Source organism: Sus scrofa, chromosome 14, assembly GCF_054392235.1.
Source record: "Sus scrofa isolate SSC_HxYL_T2T_F1_AM1 chromosome 14, Sscrofa_HxYL_maternal_Yorkshire_Landrace_v2.0, whole genome shotgun sequence".
NCBI lineage: Eukaryota > Metazoa > Chordata > Mammalia > Artiodactyla > Suidae > Sus > Sus scrofa.
The window spans coordinates 152,340,404-152,367,966 of NC_139396.1; the positions used below are offsets into that span (position 1 = coordinate 152,340,404).

A 27,563-nucleotide genomic window follows, 5' to 3' on the forward strand; every position below is an offset into this window, starting at 1 on the left:
TCCTCCATCTCCCTGTGCCCATGGCACTCAGGGCCCCCTGCCCCCTGCTTTGTACCCAGATCTACTGCTACATCACTCTGGCCTAAAGAAAAGTATGTGTGGTAAGGGTGGAAAGGGTTGGGGAAGATGTCAAGGAAGACATAAAATTCATTTTCAACATTTACAGGAATTATATACTTTGGTCAATAATTCAAAGAAAGCAGGCAGTGGAGGAAAAACATTATAGATGCAAGCAAACAACACCTCAAGAAACAGAGATCTGAAACAAAAGGTGGTCTAAACTAGGGTCTAGCAACATATAAGCAAAAGCAGGTCACTCAAACTGTTGTAAAAACTAAATAAGCCCTTTTTTTAAAGGGCTGCACCTGTGGCATGTGGAGGTTCCCAGGCTAGGGGTTGAATCGGAGCTGCAGCTGCCAGCCAACGCTACAGCCACAGCAACACCAGATCCGAGCCACATCTGTGATGTACACTGAAGCTCATGGCAATGCCAGATCCTTAACCACTGAGCGGGACCAGGGATCAAAAATGCATCCTCATGGATTTTAGTCAAGTTCGTTACTGCTGAGCCTCAATAGCAACTCCTAAGTAAGATATTAAAGAGGCAAGTGTTTAGAAAAAAAATTCAGTGCTGGGTAGACATGAACACAAGAGGAATATAAAGGAATGGGATTTGGTAAAAAGACCACAACTAGAAACAAGAAAATTACAAATGAGAAGGCTCACTGGTAAAGGCAAACATATAGTAATAGTAGGAAATTATCCACACACAAATATGACACCAAAACCAGCAATCCTGAGAAGCAGAGGGTAGAAATGCAGGATACTGGAGATGCATTCACAAGGAAGACACCAGAAACTTAAAACGATTTCATATATACATAGACTCCTATATCAAAACCTCATGGTAAGCAGAAACCAAAAATTTATGATACACACACAAATAAGGAAAAGCAGTCCAAACACAACACCAAAGATAGTCAGCAAACCACAAGAGGAGAAGAAGAGAAAAGACCAACAAAAACAAATCAAAAACAATTAACAAAATACAATAAAAGCATACATATCAGTAATTACCTCAAATGTGAATGAATTAAATGTTCCAACCAAAAGAAATATATTGGCTGAATGGGTACAAAACAAGATCCATATATATGCTGGCAATAGCATCTTTAATAAAAGATGCACTTACAGATTTAGGGACACATACAAACTAAAAGTGAGAGGATGGAAGATGTTCCATGCAAATGGAAAAGAAAGAAAGCTGGTGCCAATACTCATCCCAGACAAAACAGACTTTAAAAGGACCAATCCAAGAAGAAGATGTAACAATTGTAAATATATATGCACCCAACAAAGGAGCACCTCAATATATAAAGCCAATGCTAACAGCCCAAAAAGGAGAAACTGACAATAACACAATAGTAGGGGGCTTTAACACCCCACTCAAAGCAATGGAAGATCATCCAGAGAGAAAATCAACAAGGAAACACAGGCCTTAACTGATGTATTAGATGAGATGGACTTAAGAGGTATTTATAGAATATTCCATCAAAAAGTAGCAGAATACACATTCTTCTCAAGTGCGCAATGAACATTCTCTATGATAGATCACATCTGGGTCACAAATCAAGCCTTGGTAAATTCAAGGCAACTGAAATCATATCAAGCATCTTTTCTAATCACAATGCTGTAAGACTAGAAATGAACAACAAGAAAAAAATCTGCAAAAAACACAAACATGGAGACTAAACAATATACTACTAAACAACCAATGGATCACTGAAGAAATCAGAGAGGAAATTAAAAAATACCTAGAGACAACAAAGGCACAATGATCCAAACCTATGGGATACAGCAAAAGCAGTTCTAGGAAGGAATTTTCTAGCAATACAAGCCTACTTCAGGAAATAAGAAAAATCTCAAATAAATAACCTAACTTTACATCTAAAGCAACCAGAGAAAGAAGAACAAATAAAACCCAAAGTTAATAGAAGGAAAGAAATCATAGAGAAGAAAAATAAAACAGAAACAAAAAACAATAAAAAAGATCAATGAAACTGAAAGCTGGTTCTTTGAAAAGAACAACAAAATCAATTAACCCTTAGCCAGACTCATCAAGAAAAAAAGAGAGGACTCTAATCAATAAAATTCAAAATGAAAGAGGAAAAGTTACAGTAGACATCACAGAAATACAAAGGATCATAAGAGACTAGTATAAGCAACTATATGCCAATAAAATGGACAACCTAGAAGAAATAGACAAATTCTCAGAAAGGTACAATCTTCTGGGGAATTATATCAAATATTTAGAGAAGAGTTAATACCTATCATTCTGAAACTCTTCCCAAAAACTTCAGAGGAAGTAACACTCCCAAACTCATTCTAGGAGGACACCATCACCCTGATACCAAAACCAGACAAAGACACCACACACACACACAAAAAGAAAATTACGGGCCACTATCACTGATGAACACAGATGCAAAAATTCTCAACAAAATACTAGCAAAGCAAATCCAGCAATACATTAAAAGGATCATCCTCCATGATCAAGTGATTTATCCCAGAGATGCAAGGATTCTTCAATATCCACAAATCAATGTGATATACCACATTAACAAACTGAAGAATAAAAACCCTATGATCCTCTCAACAGATGGAGAAAAAGCTTTTGACAAAATCCAACACCCACTTCTCATAAAAACCCTCCAGAAAGAGGACATAGAGGGAAAGAACTTTAACATAATAAAGGCCATATATGACAAGCCCATAGCTAACATCATTCTTAGTGGTGAAAAGCTCAAAGAATTCCTGCTAAGATCAGGAACAAGACAAGGATGTCCACTCTCACCACTTTTATTCAATAGAGTTTTGGAAGTCCTAGCCACAGCAATGAGAGAAGAAAAAGAAATAAAAGGAATCCAAATTGGAAAGAAAGAAGTAAAACTACTACTCTTTGCAGATGACATGATACTATACCTAGAAAATCCTAAAGTAAAGACACTACCAAAAAACTGTTAGAACTCTCAATGAATTTGGTTAAGTTGCAGGATACAAAATTAATACACAGAAATCAACTGCATTTCTATATACTAACAATCAAAAATCAGAAAGAGAAATTAGGTTAACAATCTCTTTCTCACTGCATCAAAAAGAATAAAATACTTGGGAATAAACCTACCTTCTTTAGCCTATACCTTAAAAACTCTAAGATGCTGATGAAAGAAATCAAAGATGACAAATATACCATGCTCTTAGACTGGAAGAATCAATATTGTCAAAATGACTACACTACCCAAGGCATCTACAGATTCAATGCAATCCCTATCAAATTACCAGTGGCATTTTTCACAGAAATAGAACAAAAAATTTTTTAATTTGTATGGAAACACGAAAGACCCCCAAAAGCCAAAGCAACTCTGAGAAAGAAAAATGAAGCTGGAGGAATCAGGCACCCTGACTTCAGACTATACTACAAAGCTAGCCATCAAAACATTATGGTACCAGCACAGAAAACAAAAATATAGGTCAGTGGACAAGACAGAAAGCCCAGAAATAAATCCATGCAGCTATGGACAATAAATTTATGACAAAGGAGGCAGGAATATACAATGGAGAAAAGACAGTCTCTTCAATAAGTGGTGCTGGGGAAACTGGACAGCTACATGCAAAAGAATGAAATGAGAATACTCCCTAACACCATACACAGACATAAACTCAAAATGGATTAAAGACCAAAATATAAGACCAAATGCTACATAAAACTTTTACAGGATAACATAGGCTGAATACTGACATAAACTGCACAGTATCTTCTCAGATCCACCTCCTAGACTAATGAAAAGAAAGATCTAAATAAACAAATGGGACCTAATTAAACGTAAAAGTTTTGCACACCAAAGGAAACCCTAAATAAAATGAGAAGAGGAGTTCCCGCCGTGGCGCAGTGGTTAACGAATCCGACTAGGAACCATGAGGTTGCGGGTTCGGTCCCTGCCCTTGCTCAGTGGGTTAACGATCCCGCGTTGCCGTGAGCTGTGGTGTAGGTTGCAGACGCGGCTCGGATCCTGCGTTGCTGTGGCTCTGGTGTAGGCCGGTGGCTACAGCTCCGATTCGACCCCTAGCCTGGGAATCTCCATATGCCGCGGGAGCGGCCCAAGAAATAGCAACAACAACAACAACAACAAAAGACAAAAAAACAAAACAAAAAAAAAAAAACCAACAAAAAAAAAACGAGAAGACACACACAGTATGGGAGAAAATATTTCCAAATGAATAGACTGACAAGCGATTCATCTCCAAAACATACAAACACCTCCTGCAACTCAATATCCAAAAAAAATAAAAAATAAAAAAATAAGCAGAAGATCTAAATAGACATCTCTCCAAAGTCAACATACAGATGGCCAAAAAACACATGAAAAGATGCTCAATGTCACTATTAGCGAAATGCAAATCAAAGCTACTAAGAGATATCGTCTTACACCAGCCAGAATGGCCATCATCAAAAAGTCTACAAACAATAAATACTGGAGAGGGTGGGGAGAAGAGAACCCTCTTACACTGTTGGTAAGAATGTAAATTGGTATAACCACTATGGAAAACAGTATGGAGGTTCCTCAAAAAACTAAAAATAGAACTACCATATGATCCAGCAATCCCACTCCTGAGCATCTATCCAGAGAAAACCATAATTTGAAAGGATACATGCACCCCAATGTTCACTGCAGTGCTATTTACAATAACCAAGACATGGAAGCAACACAAATGTCCATCCACAGAGGAATGGATACATATATCCAACAGAGTATTACTCAGCCAGATATACAACAGAGTATTACTCAGCCATAAAAAAGAATAAAATAATGCAATTTGCACCAACATGGATGGACCTAGAAATTATCATACTAAGTGAGGTTAGACAGTGAAAGACAAACATCTCATGATATCACTTACGTGGAATCTAGAAAGAGGAAACAAATGAACTTATTTGCAGAACAGAAACAGACTCACAGACCTTGAAAAAACTATGGTTACCAAAGGGGACAGGAAGGGGAGAAGGGGTAGACTGGAGGTTTGAGACTGACATATGCACACTGAAGTATATGGAATGACTGGCCAACGCGGAAGTGCTATATAGCACAGAGAACTCTACCCAGTATTCTACGATAATCTATGTGGAAAAAGAATCTGAAAGAGAATGGATGTGTGTATATGTATAACCGAATCACTTTGTTGTATGGCAGAAATTATCACAACCTTGTATATCAACTACCAACTACTTCAATAAAGCTTTAAAAAAGAAAAAAAAAAAAAAAAAAAAAAAGGAGTTCCCGTCGTGGCGCAGTGCTTAACGAATCCAACTAGAAACCATGAGGTTGCAGGTTCAATTCCTGGCCTTGCTCAGTGGGTTGAGGATCCTGCATTGCCGTGAGCTGTGGTGTAGGTTGCAGACGCGGCTCGGATCCCGCGTTGCTGTGGCTCTGGTGTAGGCCGGTGGCTACAGCTCTGATTCGACTCCTAGCCTGGGAACCTCCATATGCCGCGGGAGTGGCCCTAGAAAAGGCAAAAAGACAAAAAATAAAATAAAAAAAAAAAAAAGTGAGTCAGAGTGTGAGAAATGCTGGTCTATTTGGTCCACTACTGTTTCTTCAGGTCCTAGAAGACACTTAATAAACACTAGTTAAATGAATATCTATTTCAACCTCTTACATTTCTCAAGTAGGAAGTGATCAGCATTATCAGTCACATGACTAATCAGAAGCTATTCTCTCATTCCCAAGATCTTAGCACCATACACACACAAAAATGCATTCCAGATGTCCTTGCAAATAAAAGTAACTTGACTTTCCAACCAGAATCAAAATTAGGGAAGTAGAGATAAAGTTATTACCCTGAACTAAAAGAATTGTGCTCCTGTAATTTAGAGTTTCTTTAGATTTAAGATTTTAAAGCACACAGAGGATACCAAATTGTACTAATGAACTGACATTACAGCTAGTGCAATGTTAAGAGAGTTTACTACAGTTGTGTTGTTACTTAGAGAAATTTGTGCTAAGGCAATAAAAGTGAAATGTTTAGGGATGAGCAAAAAACACAGTACTAGGCAGGTTTGTTTTCCCTTAATGAGATCTATTAAAATCTCAAAGCTTAATATTTGGGTTGAACGAAAGACGGATTTTTAAAGGGCACTTAGGTTTATAATACAAATTTATATTGATCTTACTGCTGGAACCAGATGTTGAATAATTCGATACAAGTGTTCTGTGAAGGTACTATTCCGCGGACAACCACTCAAGTTAACCGTAAATTTTCCTAGGGGAAGAACATCTCTTCTTGTATACCTAGAAAAAAAAAAAAAGATGTCAACCAATAAGACACTTGGGTGATTTTCTGATTTCCATCAAAGAGCAAACAAAGCAGAATTAGTTTAATGTTGTTTGAAAATAAAGCAGATTTCGTTGATCAGCTGTTCTTTAGTTTTGTTTTGGTTTTGGCAATATCCACGGCAGAGTTCCTAACTCTGTGCCACAGCAGTGACCCGAGCCACAGCAATGACAACACCGGATCCTTAACCCACTGAGCCATCAAGGAATTCTAGATCAATTGTTTTTTTAATCAGAAACAGCAAAAAATATTATAGCCAGCAGGTCCCATCGCAGCTCAGGGGTTAACGAACCCAACTAGCATCCATGAGGACGAAGGTTCCATCCCTGGCCTTGCTCAGTGGGTTAAGGATCCAGCGTTGCTGTGAGCTGTGATGTAGGTTGCGAACACGGCTCAAATCCCACAATGCTGTGGCTGTGGCGTAGGCTGGCGGCTACAGCTCCGATTGGACCCCTAGCCTGAGAACCTCCATATGCCGCAGGTGTGGCCCTAAAAAGACCAAAAAAAAAAAAAAAAAAGCCAACATGTAAGCATTGGGTGTGTGCCAGGCACTGTTCTGAAACACTCTGAGGTAGGCATTATTACCTTCATTTTATAGACGAGAAATCTTGAGGCACAGAAATTTAAATAACACACTCATGTTCACACAGCCAGGAAATGGCAGAAGTGGATTTGAACCCAGGGAGTTTTGTTTCAGAGTCTGTGCTCTTAACCCCCATGCACTACTGTCTCAATTCCTAACTAAGATCTATAGTATAAAGATGTTTACTGTAAGGTTATTTGAATAGAGAAACCAAACTAGGAAAACCTAACATTTAGGGGAAAAGTAAAACTGTCTATAATGAGGAGTTTCCCTTGTGGCTCAGCGGTAATGAAACCAACTGGTATCCATGAGGATGCAGGTTCAATCCCTGGCCTCGCTCAGTTGGTTAAGGATCTGGCATTGCTGTGGATGTAGCGTAGGCTGACAGCTATAGCTCTGATTCGACCCCTAGCCTGGGAACCTCCATATGCTGTGGGTGCGGCCCTGAAAAAAAACCAAACCGGGAGATGCAATCAAAATGCTACATGTGACAGTGAGGAAAGTTGAAAAAAGGAATGCTTGCCATTTGGTATAACACCTCTTAACTGAACAAATGAAAAGACCATCTGTGGTGAAGTCTAATAAATGAAAACCCACCAGCAACACAGTACTTACACAGTAGAGATGAGATGTAATATAAGGTATTCAGCAGCCAAACTGTCTCCCAAAAGGGCATGAGTGAGGAACCCAAGCAGTTCTGCTCTGACTGGAGACAATTCAGACATGAAACTGGAAACAACTGGAGAGAGAAGGGAAACCAAATTCAGAATACACACTGGTTCCTCTTGCGTCTCTTAAGTTAAAAAATAACTGTGGAACAAAGCACTATATGTCACAGACAACCAGTGTGGACCTAAAATATTGGTAAGTGATGCCAACTGCCAAAATAAGACAGATGGAAGGGAGGGAGGGAGGAAGGAAGGAAGGACATATAGCTTGAGGAACCTCATTTTAATGAAGAGAATTAACACAGAGGAAAAAGGGGCAAAGCAAGGGCGATGGCTGGAGAAACAGATCATGACGACTGAGGACCTGATGGACCCCCGCACGCTGGTGACAGTCTCTGGGCCATGAGGCTTCAGCACTTACACTTACAGGTTTTGCTCTCCTCCTTGCTGAGGCAGGCAGGCAGTAAGGGGTTGATGTGCTGCAACTTCTGGGCTAAAACCACATGGATCCTTGGCACTAAGGAGGCGGGAGGACTGTGCACCCTCTGCTCTTCAGCTGTGTCTGCACACTCCATCGGGTCCAGCAACGAAGAGGCATCCCTGCCGAGAGGCAAGAAAGCTCCAGCTCGCACAGACCCACTGTTTTCCCCAAATTCTATTCTTTTGTTTTGAGATCCTCAGACTTCACAGAGTCATCAATTCATAAATCATCTTCCTTAAATATAAGGATGAGACCAACAACCCTTAGGTAGCGTGCACCAGGCTCTGGGCGACACTCTTCGTTTTGCACACACAAATTCATGAAACCTCACACCACCTGCATTTGCAATGGAAATCAAGCCACTGTAGAAGGTAAGTTGAAAGTCATACAGGCAGTAAGTACTTGGTCTGTGCACTAAAATGCCTTCATAAATGAAGTAACTCGAACATGAAATTCATCATAACAGAAATAGCCAAGACAAGCAATTTTGTATACTATTGTTATGAAACTGTTATTTATGTTTAAAGTTATTAAAAATTTTTGTTTTGTATCATTTTTTTAGTGTGAAAAATGGTCATCCAATGGAGAAACCAAGAGGAATGTCCAATATTTAACAAAAAAATTCTATTGGAGGGGCAGAATTCAATGCCTTTCTTTTGCCAACTTCAAAACAAAACAAAAAAGAGGATAATCTGAATTTTCAGACTATACTAAGTGGGGGAAAAATGTGTAACAGAGTATATATACCACGCCCCATTTTATATAAGAATAAATGAGGAGCTCCCCCATCGCTCAACAGTAACAAACACAACTAGTATCCATGACGATGTGGATTGAATACCTGGCCTAGCTCAGTGGATTAATGATGCGGTGTTGCTGTGAGCTGTGATGTAGGTCACAGATGCACTTTGGATCCTGTGTTTTTGTGGCTGTGGTGTAGGCCGGTGGCTGCAGCTCCGATTCAACCCCTAGCCTGGGAACCTCCATATGCCACAGGTGTGGCCCCAAAAAGAAAAAAAAGAAAAAATATAAATGTATCTATTTTTGCAAAAAAGAGGTACAGAGCAGATAAAAGCAGGAACTGAGGCTGGCTCCCTGTAGAGGATGGCTGGAAGCAGGGTTCAAAGGGATGAGGGTGGTGGGGAAGGACATTCAGACATTCTTTCTGTACAGTTTTGATTTTGGCAACAACATTCATGTTTCCTATGCTTACTCTTTTAAGTACAGAAACAGTAAGGATGGAAGAAAAGCTCTAAAGTGAAACACAAAGGAAACAAATGAACCTAACTACGTAAAATGAATAACGAGTAACAATACAGCACTGAAGGAGGAAGAAGTTACCTAAGCAACTTTGCAACATAGCACCCTGACTACACACTCTCACTCAAAACTAAAAAGAGCCTGAATCAAAAACTGATGGGAACCACCATGGCTCGGTGGTTAACAAATCCGACTAGGGACCATAGGGACCGTGAGGTTGAGGGTTTGATCCCTGGCCTCACTCAGTGGTTAAGGATCCAGCGTTGCCGTGAGCTGTGGTGTAGGTCGCAGATGAGGGTCAGATCCCGAGTTGCTGTGACTGTGGCATAGGCCGGCAGCTAAAGCTCCGATTGGACACCTCGCCTGGGAACCTCCATATGCCATGGGTTCGGCCTTACAAAAGACAAAAACAAAACAAAAACTGAACTCAAGTTATTAGGCTTGTTTTTTGCAGTGGTATGCACTACCAATTCTGCAAACATCTTCTCTGGAACGGCTGTCCCCCGCTTATCTGCAGGGAATATGTTCTAAGACCCATAGTGTTTGATGTCTGAAACTGTGGATAGAACTGAACCCCACATATACTCTGTCTTTTCCCATACACACATACCTATGATAAGAGTTTTAATTCATAAATTGGGCACAGTAAGAGATTAGCCACAATAACTAATAATAAAAATAGGACATTTGGAGTTCCCGTCGTGGCGCAGCAGTTAACGAATCCAACTGGGAACCATGAGGTTGCGGGTTCGGTTCCTGCCCTTGCTCAGTGGGTTAACGATCCAGCATTGCCGTGAGCTGTGGTGTAGGTTGCAGACGCGGCTCGGATCCTGCGTTGCTGTGGCTCTGGCGTAGGCCGGTGGCTACGGCTCCGATTAGACCCCTAGCCTGGGAACCTCCATATGCCACAGGGGCAGCCCAAGAAATAGCAAAAAGACAAAAAAAAAAAAAAAAAAAAAAGGACAATTATAATGATACACTGGAATTAAAGTTATGTGAATATGGTCTCTCAAAATACCTTACTGTACAAATTTAATGACTTTTCCCTCTTAATTAAGCACTTATCACAACTATGGCTGTAAACTTTGGCAGGTTGAGATGCAAAAGCAAAACTAGCACAAATTTCTTTTTCCTTCTTGATAATTTCACAGAACCTTCTGTTGTTTTTAGGGTAGATGTTAGTGACTCCAGCAGATAATTATTTTCTTATTAATTAGCTGAGAACTTTCACCTTTTCACTTAAAAATAGCACTTAATGACATTTCGTTGGCATATCCAAATTGCTAGTACTCTTACACTTTGGAGCCATTATTAAGTAACATAAGAGTTTCTTGGAACATAAGCCCTATGACACGGTGACAATCTGCTAGCCCAGGTGGCTACTAAGTGGCTAATGGGTGGGATAGGGTACAAAAGGCCGATTCACGTGCTGGGTGGAACGGATGGGGACGGTGCGAGATTTCATCATACTATTAACAATGGCATGCAATTTAAAGCTTATGAATAATTTATTTTTGGAACTTCTCCCTTAATATTTCAGACTGAGTTTGACTACAGGTAACTGTAACCATAGAAAGCAAGACCAAGGTAAAGGGAACCTACTGTGTGTAGAACTGAGCAAATGAACATACTGTGCATTCTGGAAGTTTCCTTCTGTCAGAACAGGGAATTACAAGTATGGAAAGGAGGAAAACTAGAACGACACCTAGTTGTGGAGCTGAACTAATGTGGAACCAGAAAGGCCGTGTGTACTCATGGTTTTTGATATATAGACTTGGAAATAACACAAAGACCTATAGATACATGCGTGTATACAAATGTGTATGCGTGTGTGTAATTATGTATATACTTATTTCTGAGATCTGCCAGTTAAAACAGCAGGGAAGTGATGCCAGCACAGTACCAATAACCACGGTGACATTCGGATCTTGATTTTTCCTTCTTCTTTTTTTTTTTTAAAGGGCCACGCCTGTGGAATATGGAAGTTCCCAGGCTAGGGGCTGAATCAGAGATACAGCTGAAGCCTACACCACAGCCACAGCAACACTGGATCTGAGCCACATCTGCAACCTACACTGCAGCTTGCAACAACGCAGGTCCTTAACCCACTGAGCCAGGGCAGGGATCAAACCCACATCCTCACAGATACCATGTGGGGCTCTTAACTCACTAAGCCACAACAGGAACTCTAGATCTTGATTTTTAAATATAATTCCTCACTAAAGAAACCAGTGCTCCTTTGAGACTGACGGATGAGAAGTACAAGATGAGGCTGAAATAGCTTAGGGTGTCCAAAAATACATGTTTAAAAATAATAAGGTCAGAGTTCTCCTGTGCATAGTGGGTTAAGGATCTAGTGCTGTCACCACAGCAGCTTGGGTCAGTGCTGAGGTGCAGCTTCAATCCCTGGCCCAGGAACTTTCTCATGCCCTGGGCATGCGCGGCCCCCCCAACCCCGCCGCCCCCGACGATAAGGTCATATCAAAAAGGATCCAGAGCCTGCTTAAAGTGGCTCCCACAAGCCAAATATGGGAAAATATGAATCTCATTAGAAATAACAGGTTAACAACCACACTGATATAAACAAATTACTTGAACAAATTACTCGGGAGAGAGGAGAAACCTTACAGTAGAATGCCAAAGAATAAATGTAGGAGGAGTGACTGGGATAGAAAATCACCATCATAACACTTGATTCAAGCAAGAATCATCAACATGCTAAAATAAGTGGGTGAAAGTTAAATAAGAAACTGGAAATTATGTGGTCTCAAAGCATTTCCCTCTAAATTACTTGTTAACTACAAAGTAAAAAATAGTAACTTTATGGGAGCGAAACCTGGCAAACACCACCTTAACCAAGGGATCAAAACCGACTTCAGCAGTAATGGGGTACTGCGCCCTCTGATGGAATATGCTGAGGACACCGCACCTTGTGGTTTCCTGCCCCAAACGCAAAACTGGAATCTAATCAAAAGGAAACATCAGACAAACCCAAACTGAGAGACAGTCTACAAAATAACTGGCTTGCAGTCTTCAAAAGTGTCAAGGCCCTGTTCTGCCACCTGAGGACACAGTAAGACAGCCACCTGCAAACTGGCCCTCACTACCTGCTGGGTCTGCTGGGCCTTAATCTTGAACTTCTCAGACTACAGAACTGTGAATCCTCACAATGAATTTTTGTTGTGTAAATTAAAAAAAAAAAAAAAGTGTCGGAGTTCCCACTGTGCCACAGCAGCACCAGGACACAGGTTCAATCCTTGGCCCAGCACAGCGGGTTAAAAAGGATTGCTGCAGCTGCAGTGTAGGTCACAACTGCAGTGTGAATATGACCCCTGGCTAGGGAACTCCATATGCCAAAAAGAAAAATGAGTTAAAAAAGTGTCAAGGCCATAAAGGCCAAAAAAAGACAGTTCCAGGTTAATACAACCAGTGATCCTATGGAGCCTAGACCAAAAAGACTGTCAGAAAGAACAAGATAATTAGTAAAATTAAATGTTTTGTGGTTAGTGTATTCTTGGCAAATGTCCAATTTTTGCAGCAATACTCTGATTATATATGAGAAAGTCGTTGTAGGAAATATGGATGCAAGTATGACTTCCGCAACTTACTCTCAAAAAATGTACCTATGTATAAAAATGCATGTGTGTAAGCACAAATCAATGACAAAACAAATGGAGCATAGTATTAACAACTTGTAAGTTTGGATGAAGAGGAAAAGGGAATTCTTTATAACTATACTGCAACTTTTCTCAAAATTTAAAACTGTATCAAAATTAAAGGTTACTAAAAAAGAGCAAACGTACCTTTCATCATTATTCAGTACGCTGAGCACAGGATCCACAGACAGTATGCCATACAATTCAAGAACATCATTCACTTTAAAACAATCCCAGTCTTCATAGACCTAACAGGAGACCACACAAAATCACACTGTTAGGACTAAATAACACCAAAAAGGCAGATGACATGAGTCTTGACATTACAGTAACAATAATATCATCTTAGCGTTTTAAATCAGAAAATGAACTTTTAAGCAACTCCTTCATCAGATAAATTGAGACCAAGAGTACTTGCCTCAAGTTATTCTGGTAGTTAGTAAAAAGTGAACAACTAAAACACAGGACTCCTAACTCCTGGGCAATGTCTGTTTTCCCACTACTTCAGAGAAAGTTTTCTCCAAAGGACGATGGTCAATTAAAACTAGAAATATGGAGTTCCCATCGCAGTGCAGTGGTTAACAAATCTGACTAGGAATCATGAGGTTGCGCGGGTTCGACCCCTGGCCTTGCTCAGTGGGTTAAGGATCTGGCGTTGCTGTGAGCTGTGGTGTAGGTCACAGACACGGCTCGGATCCTGCGTTGCTGTTGCTGTGGCTACAGCTCTGATTAGACCCCTAGCCTGAGAACCTCCATATATCAAGGGAGCACCCTAAAAAAGGCCAAAAGACAAAAAAACAAAACAAACAAAAACACACAAAAAAACTAGAAATATGTGGAGTTCCTATTGTGGCTCACCTGTAACAAATCCAACTAGTATCGATGAGGATGCAGGTTTGATCCCTGGCCTCGCTCAGTGGGTTAAGAATCCAGCGTTGCCATGAGCTGTGGTGGAAGTCACAGACGAAGCCCTTATCTGGCTTTGCTGTGGCTGTGGAGTACACTGGCAGCTGTAGATCTAATTTGACCCCTAACCTGGGAACTTCCATATGTGGTGGGTGCAGCCCCAAAAAGCAAAAAAATGTAAAAAATAAATAAAACTAGAAACATGCATTATCTCAAAATCTATTAACTATGCCAAGAGAAGGGAGAAACCCAGGATTACTAACTTTGGACTTATTCAGTATTCACAAGCTATGCAGCATTAGGAGGATTAACACAGAACTTAGAATGGCCATGAAGCCTCTCACAATAAAAAAACAAACTTTCAAAGTTGTCTGTCAGGGTAGACTTTAGAAACTATCAAAACTTCCTATCAAACTTCCTATTGGTGAGATGCGAGAGTGGAAGGGAAAACATGGTAGTTCTAGCTCGTGCGCTAAGTAAAGTGCCATTTAAGCTAAAACCACAACAAATAAGAACGGAAACTCTCAATGATCGCTTTTGAAATTTTTATCACTTGTTCTTCTCTCATGATTCAAAAACCAGAATAAGACAGACAGGGGAACAAACCACTAACAGATTGTTTTTCTTCTACTTTACTTTACTTCATTATTTTGGCCACACCCACAGCATGTGGAAGTTTCTGGGTCAGGGATCAAACCCATGCCACAGCTGTAATCAGAGCCACAGCAGTGACAAGGCTGGATCCTTAACCCACTGAGTCACTAGGAAACGCCATCCTTCTACTTTTTTGTGTGTGTGTATTTTTAAGGCCGCACCCGCACCATGTGGAGGTTCCCAGGCTAGGGGTCGAATTGGAGCTGTAGCCCCCTGGCCTACACCACAGCTCACAGCAACACCAGATCCTTAACTCACTGAGCGAGGCCAGGGATGCATCCTCATGGTTACTAGTCAGATCGGTTTCCACTGAGCCATGATGGGAACTCCTACTTTATTTTAAATATAAGTGAGAAATGGGTTTTGGTAAAAGAAAGTATGGTGAAATGAAGCAGATGTTAGCAAGTTAGAAAATGACATAGGAAGGGAAGAGATATTAAAAAGTTGTTTCACAAAAAAAAAAAAAAAAAAAAAAAAAAAAACAGCAAAAAAGTTGTTCCACATCTATTTGAAATACTCATTTAAAAAAATTTTTTTAAGAACGTGGTGGTAGGCAGAATTATGCCCCCAACAATGTCCCCAGTCACTGGAATCCTTAAATATGTCATCTTTGTGTAAAGAAGATTTGTATAAATTAAGGACCTTAAACTGGGAGATTACCCTGGACCACATGGGTGTGCTTAATCTAATCACCCATGTCCTTAAAACTGGAGAATCAGAATGCCTGTGTGGCTCAGCAGAAATGAATTTGACTAGTATCCATGAGGACGCAGGTCCAATTCCTGGCCTCGACAGTGGCTTAAGGATCCAGTGTTGCTGTGAGCTGCAGTGTAGGTCGCAGACGCAGCTCTGACCTGGTGTTGCTGTGGCTGTGATGTAGGCTTGAGGCTACAGCTCTGACTTGACCCCTAGTTGGGACCCTCCATATGCTGTGGGTTCGACCCTAAAAAGGCCAAAAAAAAAAAAAAAAAAATTGGAGAATCTTTCCTGCCTATGGTCAGGAAGACGTGACTACGAAAATATGGTTAGAGGGCAGCCAGCCTCTGCTGGCTCTCCAGACGGCAGAAGGGGCCACAAGAATGCCAGTGGCCTCTAGAAGCTGGGAAAGGCAAAAAAAGTTTCTCCCCTAGAGCCTCCTGAAATTGCTGTCACTTGAATTTTACCCCAATGAGAACCATGGTGGACTTCTGGTCTAAAACCTGCAAGATGATACATTTTTGTTGTTTTAAGCCACTAAGTTTGTGATGATTTCTTATAGTAGCAAGAGAAAACTAACACGAATGCTAAGAGTTTTCTGTTTTAATTTCCAAGACACTTAACACACCTTCGTCAGAGTCAGGTCTATGAAAGGTTTTATTACCTTCACGAGACATGCAGGACCTTTCTCTCCTGGCAGTGGAAAATTCAGATCAAAAGGAGAAGAGAGGTTCAGGGAGTTCGGCTGTTGTCCAGAAGAAGCTTCAGTTTCTAAACGTTTTGGCTCTCCACACCACTGAAGACCACCAACGCTCCCTAAATTCAAAGGGACAACATCACACATCATCATTTCTAAGCCTTCCTGGAGATAAAGAACATTCCTAAAGAGCCTTTTTTTTTTTAATTCAACAAACTGTATTATAGTTGTACAACCGTCATCACAACCTAATTTTAGAACATTTTCAACCCAAACCCCCAGCTCATCCCTCCCCCCTCAACCCTAAAAAGCCTCGAGTTTGATAGAAATGATGCTTCTGAGCTTGCAAATTTCAAGCTGTTACAGTTTTTAAGGAAATAACATACTAAAAGCCCTTTGACCTATAAAAAGAACAAAGATCATTATAAAGATCTGAAAGTGTAATCATTTTTCCCCTACAATAAAATGGCAACGAATCCCTCCCCAATCAAATCTCGCGTCATTTTATTTTTTTATTTTTTGGCCGCCCCACAGCATATGGAGTTCCTGGGCCAGGGATCAGATCTGAGCTGCAGTTGTGACCTATGCCAGATCCTTTTACCCACTGCACCAGACCAAGAATTGAATCTGTGTCCTAGAGCTGCAGAGATGCCACTGATTCCATTGTGCCACAGTGAGAACTCCCTCTCGTGCAATTTTATTTTTTTAATTTTTAAAATTTTTTGTCTTTTTAGGGCCGCACCCATGGCATATGGAAGTTCCCAGGCTAGGGATCAAATCGGAGCTGTAGCTGCCAGCCTATGCCACAGCGATAGCAACACCAGATCCGAGCCACAGCTCACAGCAATGAGGGATCCTTAACCCACTAAGCGAGGCCAGGGATTGAACCCATGTCCTCACTGATACTAGTCAGGTTATCACTGAGCCATGATGGAAATTCCCCTCTCATGTAATTTTAAAAGTTAATACTTAATATGGTTATTTGACATCTTTGATCCAAGAAATACATGAATCTACAGACAACAAAAACAACTTGGTAGAATATATTTCTACTTGTCAAGCAGAATAAAATTACAAAGCAATCAATTCATTTACCAAACATCTATTAACATTCATTGTGTACTAGGAATCAGACTAGTTGTCAGGGACACAAAGATCATTTAAAGATAACCTCTACCTCTGAAGTAATGATACGTTACGGCTGATAATTAGAATCAAAATATAGCCTGCCACACCCCACAACACTGCTTAGCAATAAAAAGGAATAAACTGCTGATATAAGGAACAACTTGGAAGGATCTCAAGGGAATTTTGCTGAATGAAAAAAGCCAATCCACAAAGTTTACACACTGTATGATTCCATTTATACAACATTCTTAAAACAACAAAATTTTAGGGGTGGTTAACAAATTCATGGTTATCGGGTGTTAGAAACTTGGTGGGAGAGGAGAGACAGGGTAAGGGGGTACGATTATAAGGGGCAACATGAGAGATCCAGGTAATGAATTGTTCTGTATCTTGACTGTGGTAGTAAGCACGTGAACCTACACACATGATAAAACTGGAACTAACCACATACACACAAAGAAGAGCATGTAAAAATGTAAGTTCTGAATAAGGTCTATGGACTATATTAATATCCATTTCCTGGTCATGATATTCTACTATAATTATGTAACATGTTATCGGAAACTGGGTCAAAGGTACACAAGATCTATTAATTTTTACAACTACACGTGAATCTACACTTATTTCCAAAGCATCTTTAAAAAAAAAATATATATATATATATAGTCTGACAGACTGCCTAGAAAGCAACAAACAAGGTAAACTTTACATAGATAAGGCACTCAGATATATTCAAAAGCCCTGAAGTATGACATTCAAACAAAGGGGGCAAGAAGAAGCAAATTAAATGTCCATCAACAGAGGACTGGATAAAGATGTAGTACATATATACAATGGAATATCAGTCATAAAAAGTGAAATAATGCCATTTGTAGCAACTTGGATGACCCTAGAAATTACCATACTAAGGTCAGAGAAAGACAAATATCACATGACATCACAAATACGTGGAATCTAATAGAAAATGATGCCAGAGCTTTTGCTGTGGCGCAGTGGGTTAAGAATTCAACTGCAGTAGCTCAGGTCACTGTGGAGGCTTAGGTCTGATCCCTGACCCAGGAATTTCCATATGCCATGGGTGTTGCCATTAAAAAAAAAAAAAAAAAAAAAAAAAAAAAAAGCTACAAAAGAATTTACAAAGCAGAAACAGACTCATGGATTTTGAAACCAAATGTATGATTACCAAAGGAGAAATACAGAGGACAAAGGGATAAATTAGGGGATTAGGACTGACATATATATACACACCACTTTATACAAAATAGATAGGTGACAAGGACCTACTATATAGCACAGGGTAATCTACTCAATAATGTGTAATAAATAACCCATTTGGGAAAAGAATCTAAAAAGGAATGGGTATGTGTCTATGTGTAACTGATTTACTTTGCTGTACATGTGAAATACAACTTTGTAAGTCAACTATACTCCAATAAATTTATTTTAAAAGGGGAGGGGGGGCAAGAAATAGAAGCATCAATGGCTGAAGTAATAAAGAGAATTACCGTATGTCCTGGATTCTTTTTTTTTTTTTTTGTCTTTTCGCTATTTCTTTGGGCCACTCCCGCGGCATATGGAGGTTCCCAGGCTAGAGGTCGAATCAGAGCTGTAGCCACTGGCCTACGCCAGAGCCACAGCAACACGGGATCCGAGCCGCGTCTGCAACCTACACCACAGCTCATGGCAACGCCGGATCGTTAACCCACTGAGCAAGGGCAGGGACCGAACCTGCAACCTCATGGTTCCTAGTCGGATTCGTTAACCACTGTGCCACGACAGCAACTCCTGTCCTGGATTCTAATATGCTATTTATTGTTATGATACATCCTTAATTTTAATAAACTTTTGAGGATGGGTGGAGAAAAAGAATACTACATCTGCATATATTTAATGTAAAACATTCCAATTTTAAAGACATTACAATATGCCTTAGCATTAAAAAGAAAAAGATTATGTGTTCCCTGGTGGCCCAGCAGTTAAGGATCCGGCATTGTCACTGCTGTGTGCAGGTTCGAGCTCTGGCCCAGAAACTTCTGCATGCCTTGAGCATGCCCACCTCCACCCCCCCCCCCAAAAATATACTGTAAATTTATGAAGTAGACTCATACAAGGTTAAATAAAATTCATTAGTAAATCTGTTTACCACTGATTGTTATATTTGCCCTCTCAACCCAGTCTTACAGATTTCAAGTAACTAATTTGTTTTATTTCCTCTGCCTTTGTTTTCATATTAAAGGTGCTAAAGACAAGTAAATGGACATAAATGGAGAAATAAAGACAAACTTATCTACCTGTCATAAGGAATTCACTGCTCCTAAAAACTGTGATTGGCAAAATTAATCAACTCTGAAATTCTCTCTTAAAAAATTTCAACTTTTAGTATCCCTGTTTAAATCAGAATTAGTTGTGTTTTAAGCATATTTCAATAAACCAACCACTACAGAGTTACATAAATGGAACAAATAGAGCTGTGACTATTCTAAGGGTTATTTGCTTTAAAGCTGAGGAATAAGTAATCCAGTGTACCACAATTTCACATTTTCCCTCGAATGTTTTTAATCTTACTAAATTAAAGCATCACTGTTGCAAAAAGAAAATAAGAAAGGAGGCATTCAGGTATGGATAAGTCACATTTAGAGTAGAGTACTATATTTTCATATTACTTAAAAGCTGAGATAAAAAATATATATGAAGAAAGATAAAAGACCTTTTTTGGCTAACCAACTTAAGGCCCTTAAATACTGATAAGAGAGCAGCCACTTCTCACTAAATGATGCCTAATTGCTCAATTATTATTATTTTTTTTGTCTTTTTTGTTGTTGTTGTTGTTGTTATTGTTGCTATTTCTTGGGCCGCTCCCGCGGCATATGGAGGTTCCCAGGCTAGGGGTTGAATCAGAGATGTAGCCACCAGCCTACGCCAGACCACAGCAACGCGGGATCCGAGCTGCATCTGCAACCTACACCACAGCTCACGGCAATGCCGGATCGTTAACCCACTGAGCAAGGGCAGGGACCGAACCCACAACCTCATGGTTCCTAGTCGGATTCGTTAACCACTGCGCCACGACGGGAACTCCCTTTTTTTTTTTGGTCTTTTTTGTTGTTGTTGTTGTTGTTATTGTTGCTATTTCTTAATTGCTCAATTATTAAGCACAGTCTGACCAAAGAGTAGCTGTTAAAACTCAAAACTGTCTATAATTCTGATAAGCTTGATTTTTTGGGGGGGGGGGCATGCTCACGGCACATGGAAGGAAGTTCCTTGGGCCAGCAATCAAACCCTCAGCAGAGCAGAGACCCGAGCCACAGCAGTGACAATGCCAGATACTTAACCCAGTGAGCCACCAGGGAACTCCTAATTCTGATAAACTTGAAAGCAAGTTGTCAAATCACTACCCGCTTCTAAATCTAGAGCTATTTTATACAATAATTAATTCTGGATATGAATTTACTGCAAGAGAGCAGAAGTCTACAGAAAGCTTATTAGCACACACTACCTGCTTGTCTGGCACCCGTATGCTGGTCTTTCTGTTTATTGGGCTGTAGGTCCATATCTTCATCATCTTCGTAACTCCTCTTGTGACGACTAGGAGTGTAGGATGTTGAAGGGCTGACTCGAGCTTGGTTTGCATTAACATAGGCGTTAAATGAAAGGTTAAGAAAATATTACCATGAACTGAGGAATATTCTAAGTTATGCTACTTTTATGACTAATAAAAGACTATTACTTTGGCAGTTTGGTTAAAATAAAAATGTATTTTTATTTTTTTATTTTATTTTGTCTTTTGTCCTTCTAGGGCCATACCCATAGCATATGGAGGTTCTCAGGCTAGGGGTCTAATCGCAGCTGAAGCCACCGGCCTACGCTACAGCCACAGCAATGCCAGATCCAAGCCACATTTGCAACCTACACCACAGCTCATGGCAATGCAGGATCCTCAACCCACTGAGCAAGGCCAGGAATTGAACCTGCAACCTCGTGGTTCCTAGTCGGATTCATTTCCACTGTGCCACGACGGGAACTCCCAAAATGTATTTTTAAAAGAAGGCTGATGTGGAGTTCTCTTGTGGTATAGCAGGTTAAGGATCTGGTGTTGTCACTGTAGCAGCCTGAGTTGCTACTATGTTGCAGGTTTGACCCCTGGCCCAGAACGTCCACTGGTCTCCCAAGGCAACAGAAATAAAAGCAAAAATAAACAAATGGGGCCTAAACAAACATAAAAGCTTTTGAACAGCAAAGGAAACCATGAACAAAACAAAAAGACAACCTATGGACTGGGAAAAAATATTTGCAAACAATATGACCAACAAGGGCTTAATTTCCAAAATATACAAACAGCTCATACAACGCAATAAAAAAAAAAACAAACAAACAATCCAATAGAAAAATAAGCAGAAGACCTAAACAGACATTTCTCCAAAGATATACAGATGGCCAATGGGCACATTAAATGAGGCTCAAAATGGCTAATTATTATAAAAACGCAAATCAAAACTATAATGAAGAGTTCCTGCTGTGGTGCAGAGGGTTATGGACTGGCATTGCAGAAGCTGTAACATAGGTTGCAGCTGCAGCTCAGATTCAATACCTGGCCGGGGAACTTCCATATGTGCAGGTGCAACCAAAAAAGAAAAAAAAAGCTGGATAAGCAGTGAGATCCTGCTGTATTGCACTGGGAACTATATCTAGTCACTTGTGGTGAAGCATGATGGAGGATAATGTGAGAAAAAGAATGTATATATGTATGTGTGGCTAGGTCACTTTGCTGTACAGTAGAAAAGTGATGGAAAACTATAAACCAGCAATAATGGGAAAAAAAAAAAAAGCTCTAATTCAAAAAGATACATGCTGCAGTTCCCATTGTGGCTCAGTGGGTTAAGAACCTGACCTGTCTCTCTGAAGATGTGGTTTCAATCCCTGGCCTCACTCAGTGAGTTAAGGATCATGTGTTGCTGCAAGTTTTGGTGTAGGTTGCAGATGCAGCTTGGATCCTGTGTTGCCATGGCTATGCTGTAGGCCAGGAGCTACAGCTCCAATTTGATCCCAAGCCCAGGAACTTCCATATGCCACAGGTGTAAGTATAAAAAGAAAAAAAAAAAAAAAAAACACATGCACCCCAATGTTCACTGCAGCACTATTTACAACAGCCAAGACATGGAAGCAACCTAAACATCCACTGAAAGATGAATGGGTAAGGAAGATATGGTACATGAGTACAATGGAATACTACTCAGCCATAAAAAGAATGAAATGCCATTTTCAGCAACATGGATGGACCTAGAGATTATCATACTAAGTTACTGGAGAGAAAGACAAATATCCTATAGCACTTTAAAAATAGTTTAGGAGTTCCTGCTGTGGTGCCATGGGACCAGGAGCATCTCTGGAGCACTGGGATGCAGGTTTAATCCCCAGCCCAGCACAGGGGGCTAAGGATCCGGCATTGCCAGAGCTTCAGCATAGGTCACAACTGTGGCTTGGGTCTGATCCCTGGACTGTGAACTCCATAAGCCACAGGGCAGCCAAATAAATAAATAAATTTCTTAAAAAATAAAAAATAGTTCAAATGAACTTACAAAACAGAAAGATTCAGCAACAGAGAAAACAAATTATGGTTACCAACAGAGAAGGGGGGATAAATTGGAGGTATGGGATTGACAGATGCACACGACCATATATAAGGTAAACAGTAAGGATTTACTGTATAGCACAGGGAACTATATTCAGTATCTTGCAATAAAGTATAATGCAAAAGAATTTTAAAATATAGATATACTCATATATGCATAATCAAATTACTTTGCTGTACACCTGAAACCTACACAGTATTAAAAATCAACTATAATTCAATAAAAAACAAAAACCTATAAAACTGGGCAAAAGATATGACACAACTGTTTTCAGACTTTGGACAAAAGGGAACATAAGGCTATAATCCTTGAATGAGAATGAACCCAGCAGATAAAATCCACATTCTCCTCAACTCACTCTTGGGGGCATTTTCCAAATTACAACAAAGGAAAGTGGAGGTTCTGCTCTTGCTCATAGAGCAAACAGAGCACAGAGTTTAGGGCTATTGAAGCAAATGGAATTTGCAAAACAATTAGAGAACAAGGAGTTGCAGGTGGAGGCCTAGCAGAGAACAGCTGCTGCCCAACTGGGAGCTAAACAAAGATTCTGGAAGCTGTACAATCCTAGGACTAGCCCCTGCTGAACACCACAGGAACTTAGGCGAGACCCAGAAACAGCACTTCTCATGAGTTAGGGACTGTATCCTACCCCATGAGTGCTACTGGCAACCTACCTTAACAAATCCCAAAACCAAGCCTTGACAAGATCAAAGTGATTCGCTTAGATTACCTGCCTGCCAGGACAAAATTCTACATTCCTGAAGTGAAGACAAAACTAAACTTTCTGGTGTTGCATATCAAAGTAATCATAACATTTTAATTATGTGAAGAAGCAGGAAAATATGGTCTATAAGCAGGATTAGAAACAGTCAATAGGGAAAAAGCCACAGGGATGACCTGGATATTGGAAGTAGCAGACAAGGTCATTAAAGAGCAATTCTAAAATTCACCATGTTAAAAGAAAAGAGGAATATAACGAGTCAAGAGATGAAGAATATGATCAGAGAAATGGAAAAAAAGAAAAAGGACCAAATGAAAAAAACTAACACTGAAAAATAAAATGGGAAAAAAACCACCCTCAATCACCTGGAAGACAGTGACAATACGTCTAACGATAATCCGATTGGAGTCCCAGATAATGAGAAAGTGGTAAAAGACTGAAGGAGAAAAAAATTTGAAGAAATAATGATTGAAATTTTCTGAAAAACACCAATGCACAGATCCTAAAGCTCGACAACACTCAAGCAAAATATAACACAAAAAAAAACCCACACTTGTTTCATAGTCAAGCTGCTGAAAACCAGAGAATATTAGATGCGGTCAGAAGAAAATCAAAGACACATTACATACAGAGGACAATGATAAAAATGATGACTAGCCTTTTATTAAAAAACAATGGAAGCCAGAAGACGAGAGAACAATATCATTTAAGTGTTGAAGATGAGCAATAGTATGTTGATTGATAATTCTCTATCCATTTACAATATCCTTCAAAGATAAAGGTGAAATGAACAAAAGCTGAGAAGTACAGCAGATCTGTACTTTAAAAGGGGGCAGGGGGCAGCTTAGTGAGATTATTCCAGACAGAAGAATTAAAGACACAAAGAGCTGGAAATAGCAAGTACACAAATAAAGAAGATGTAATATTTTCATTTCTTAATTTATAGAGAAGACAAGTGTTGAAAGCAAAAATAATACATTATGGATTCTATAAGCACAAGTGAAATGTATGACAACAGCACAAAGAATGAGAGACAGCAACAGAAGTAGAGTGTTGTAAGGGATCAAGGGTCAAAGGAAATTAGAAAATATTTTGAACTGAATGAGAGTGAAAACAAATCAAAGTTTGTGGGATCTAACTAAAGCAGTGATTATAGAATTTCATAGTTTTAAATACTAATATTAGAAAATGAAGATTAAAATGAATGCTCTGTGCACTCACCCTGAGAAGGCAGGAAAAAAAATTAAACCCAAAATAAAAAGGAAGGAATAAGAGCATACATAAATCAATGAAATAAAAAACAGAAAATTAAAGTAAAAAGTTGGTTCTCTGACAAACCCAGAGCTATACTAATCAAAGATAAAAGAGAACAAATTAACATTTTTGGAAATGAAAGGAGATCATTGTTAGATATTCTTTAGACATTAAAAGGAAAATAAGGAAATACCAAGAAAGCTTTAAGTCAGTAAATTCAAGAAATGGGATTAATCCTTGAAAGATAACAATTTTTCACAAATGACACAAAGTCTCTGCCAAAAAAATGAATCAATAATTTAAAATCTCAGCCAGGAGTTCCCGTTGTGGCTCAGCAGGTAAAGAACCCAGCATCAGTGTTCCTGAGGATGTGGGTTCAACCTGCTGCCTCATTCAGTGGGTTAAGGATCTGGTGTTGCCACAAGGTGCGGTATAGGTCACAGATGCAGCTTGGATCCCATGTTGCCGTGGTGTAGGCCTACAGCTGCAGCTCCAATTCAACCCCTAGCCCAGGAACCCCTATGCCATACATGCAGCCATAAAAAAAATACTAATAAAAAATAAAATAAGATAGTATCTGGAAGTTCCCATTGTGGCTCAGAGGAAGCAAACCAGACTAGTATCCAGGAGGATCCTGGCTTTGCTCAGCAGGTTAAGGACCCAGCACTGCTGTGAGCTGCGGTGTAGGTCACAGATGTAGCTAAGATTTCTCATTGCTGTGGCTGGGGTATAGGCTGACAGCTGCAGCTCCGATGTGAACCCTAGCCTGGGAACCTCCATATGCCACAGGTGTGGCCCTAAAAAAAGCATAAAAAATCTTTGCATTTCAGTTTTGTGAACTATGTCTAAAAAATACTACTTGTTAAAAATAAAAAGGAAACTGGTATTTTTCCACAATCTTGCAGAACAAACATGCTGTTTTCCCTAAAGAAAATTAGAATGCGTTCTTAGAACAAACAATCCAAAAATTTATATGGAATCACAAAAGACCCAGAATTGCCAAAGCAATACTGAGAAACAAAAACCAAGCAGGGGGCATAACTCTCCCAGACTTCAAGAAATATTACAAATCCACAGTCACCAAAACAGTATGGTACTGGTATCGAAAAAAGACAGACAGACCAATGGAACAGAATAGAGAACCCGGAAATAAACCCTGACACCTATGGTCAATTAATCTTTGACAAGGGAGGCAAGAACATAAAATGGGAAAAAGAAAGTCTATTCAGCAAGCATTGCTGGGAAACCTGGACAGCTGCATGCAAAGCAATGAAATTAGAACACACTCTCACACCATGCACCAAAATAAACTCAAAATGGCTGAAAGACTTAAATAGAAGACAAGACACCAACAAACTCCTAGAAGAGAACATAGGCAAAACACTCTCTGACATCAACCTCATGAATATTTTCTCAGGTCAGTCTCCCAAATCAACAGAAATAAGAGCAAAAAATAAACCAATGGGACCTAATCAAACTGAAAAGCTTTTGCATAGCAAAGGAAACCAAAAAGAAAACAAAAAGACAACTTTCAGAATGGGAGAAAATAGTTTCAAACGATTGCAACAGACAAGGGCTTAATCTCTAGAATATACAAACAACTTATACAACTCAACAGCAAGAAAGCCAATCACCCAATGGAAAAATGGGCAAAAGACCTGAATAGACATTTCTCCAAAGAAGATATACAGATGGCCAACAAACACATGAAAAAATGCTCAACATTGCTGATTATAAGAGAAATGCAAATCAAAATTACCATGAGATACCACCTCACACCAGTCAGAATGGCCATCATTAATAAGTCCACAAATAACAAGTGCTGGAGGGGCTGTGGAGAAAAGGAAACCCTCCTGCACTGCTGGTGGGAATGTAAACTGGTATAGCCACTATGGAGAACAGTTTGGAGATACCTTAGAAATCTATACATAGAACTTCCATATGACCCCACAATCCCACTCTTGGGTATATATCTGGACAAAACTCTACTTAAAAGAGACACATGCACTTGCATGTTCATTGCAGCACTATTCACAATAGCCAGGACATGGAAACAACCCAACTGTCCATCGACAGATGATTGGATTCGGAAGAAGTGGTATATATACACAATGGAATACTACTCAGCCATAAAAAAGAACGACATAGTACCATTTATAGCAACATGGGTGGAACTAGAGAATCTCATACTGAGTGAAATGAGCCAGAAAGACAAAGACAAATACCATATGATATCACTTATAACTGGAATCTAATATCCTGCACAAATGAACATCTCCTCAGAAAAGAAAATCCTGGACCTGGAGAATAGACTTGTGGCTGCCCAGGGTGAGAGGGAGGGAGTGGGAGGGATCAGGAGCTTGGGGTTATTGGATACAACTTGGAATGGATTTACAAGAAGACCCTGCTGAGTAGCTTTGAGAACTATGTCTAGATACTTATATTGTAACAGAACGAAGGGTGGAAAAAAACAAGTATACATGTAAGTGTATTTTGGCCCCCATGCAGTACAGTGGAAAAATAATAAAATAAAAAAAAATAAGAAAATTAGAATGAGTTCTAATTTAAAACTGTTTTTAACTTAATTATTACAGTATTCTCTTTTCAGTCCCTTTAAATCTATCTCAATCTTTTTAACAGTATTTCATTAGAAGAATGTACCATAATTTGTACCATTTCTCAGTGATAGATACTTACCACTGTTTTTACAGACTTTCTTATTTAGGAAAATGAAACACATTTTACTAAAATAAATCCAAGCTCTGCAAAAAGAGTAATTTTTTTCCCCAGCTAACTTCACTGAAGTAAAAAGACTAAGTTTAAAAAAAAAAAAAAAAAT

At 39.6% G+C, this 27,563-nt stretch overlaps 1 protein-coding gene across 3 annotated transcripts in view; it reads right to left on the minus strand.

The window, feature by feature from the left end:
- MCMBP (minichromosome maintenance complex binding protein) overlaps nt 1-27,563 on the minus strand; it is a 174,015-nt gene that overhangs the window by 9,405 nt on the left and 137,047 nt on the right. For 2 of the 3 annotated variants that reach the window (XM_084992917.1, NM_001243591.1), the window contains 6 exon segments: nt 20,616-20,760; nt 15,959-16,110; nt 13,186-13,286; nt 8,063-8,241; nt 7,589-7,712; nt 6,230-6,347 (listed from right to left, as the gene is read on the minus strand). In XM_084992917.1, coding sequence (XP_084849043.1) covers nt 6,230-6,347; nt 7,589-7,712; nt 8,063-8,241; nt 13,186-13,286; nt 15,959-16,110; nt 20,616-20,760 — 819 coding nt within the window. 3 annotated transcript variants of the gene reach the window in all.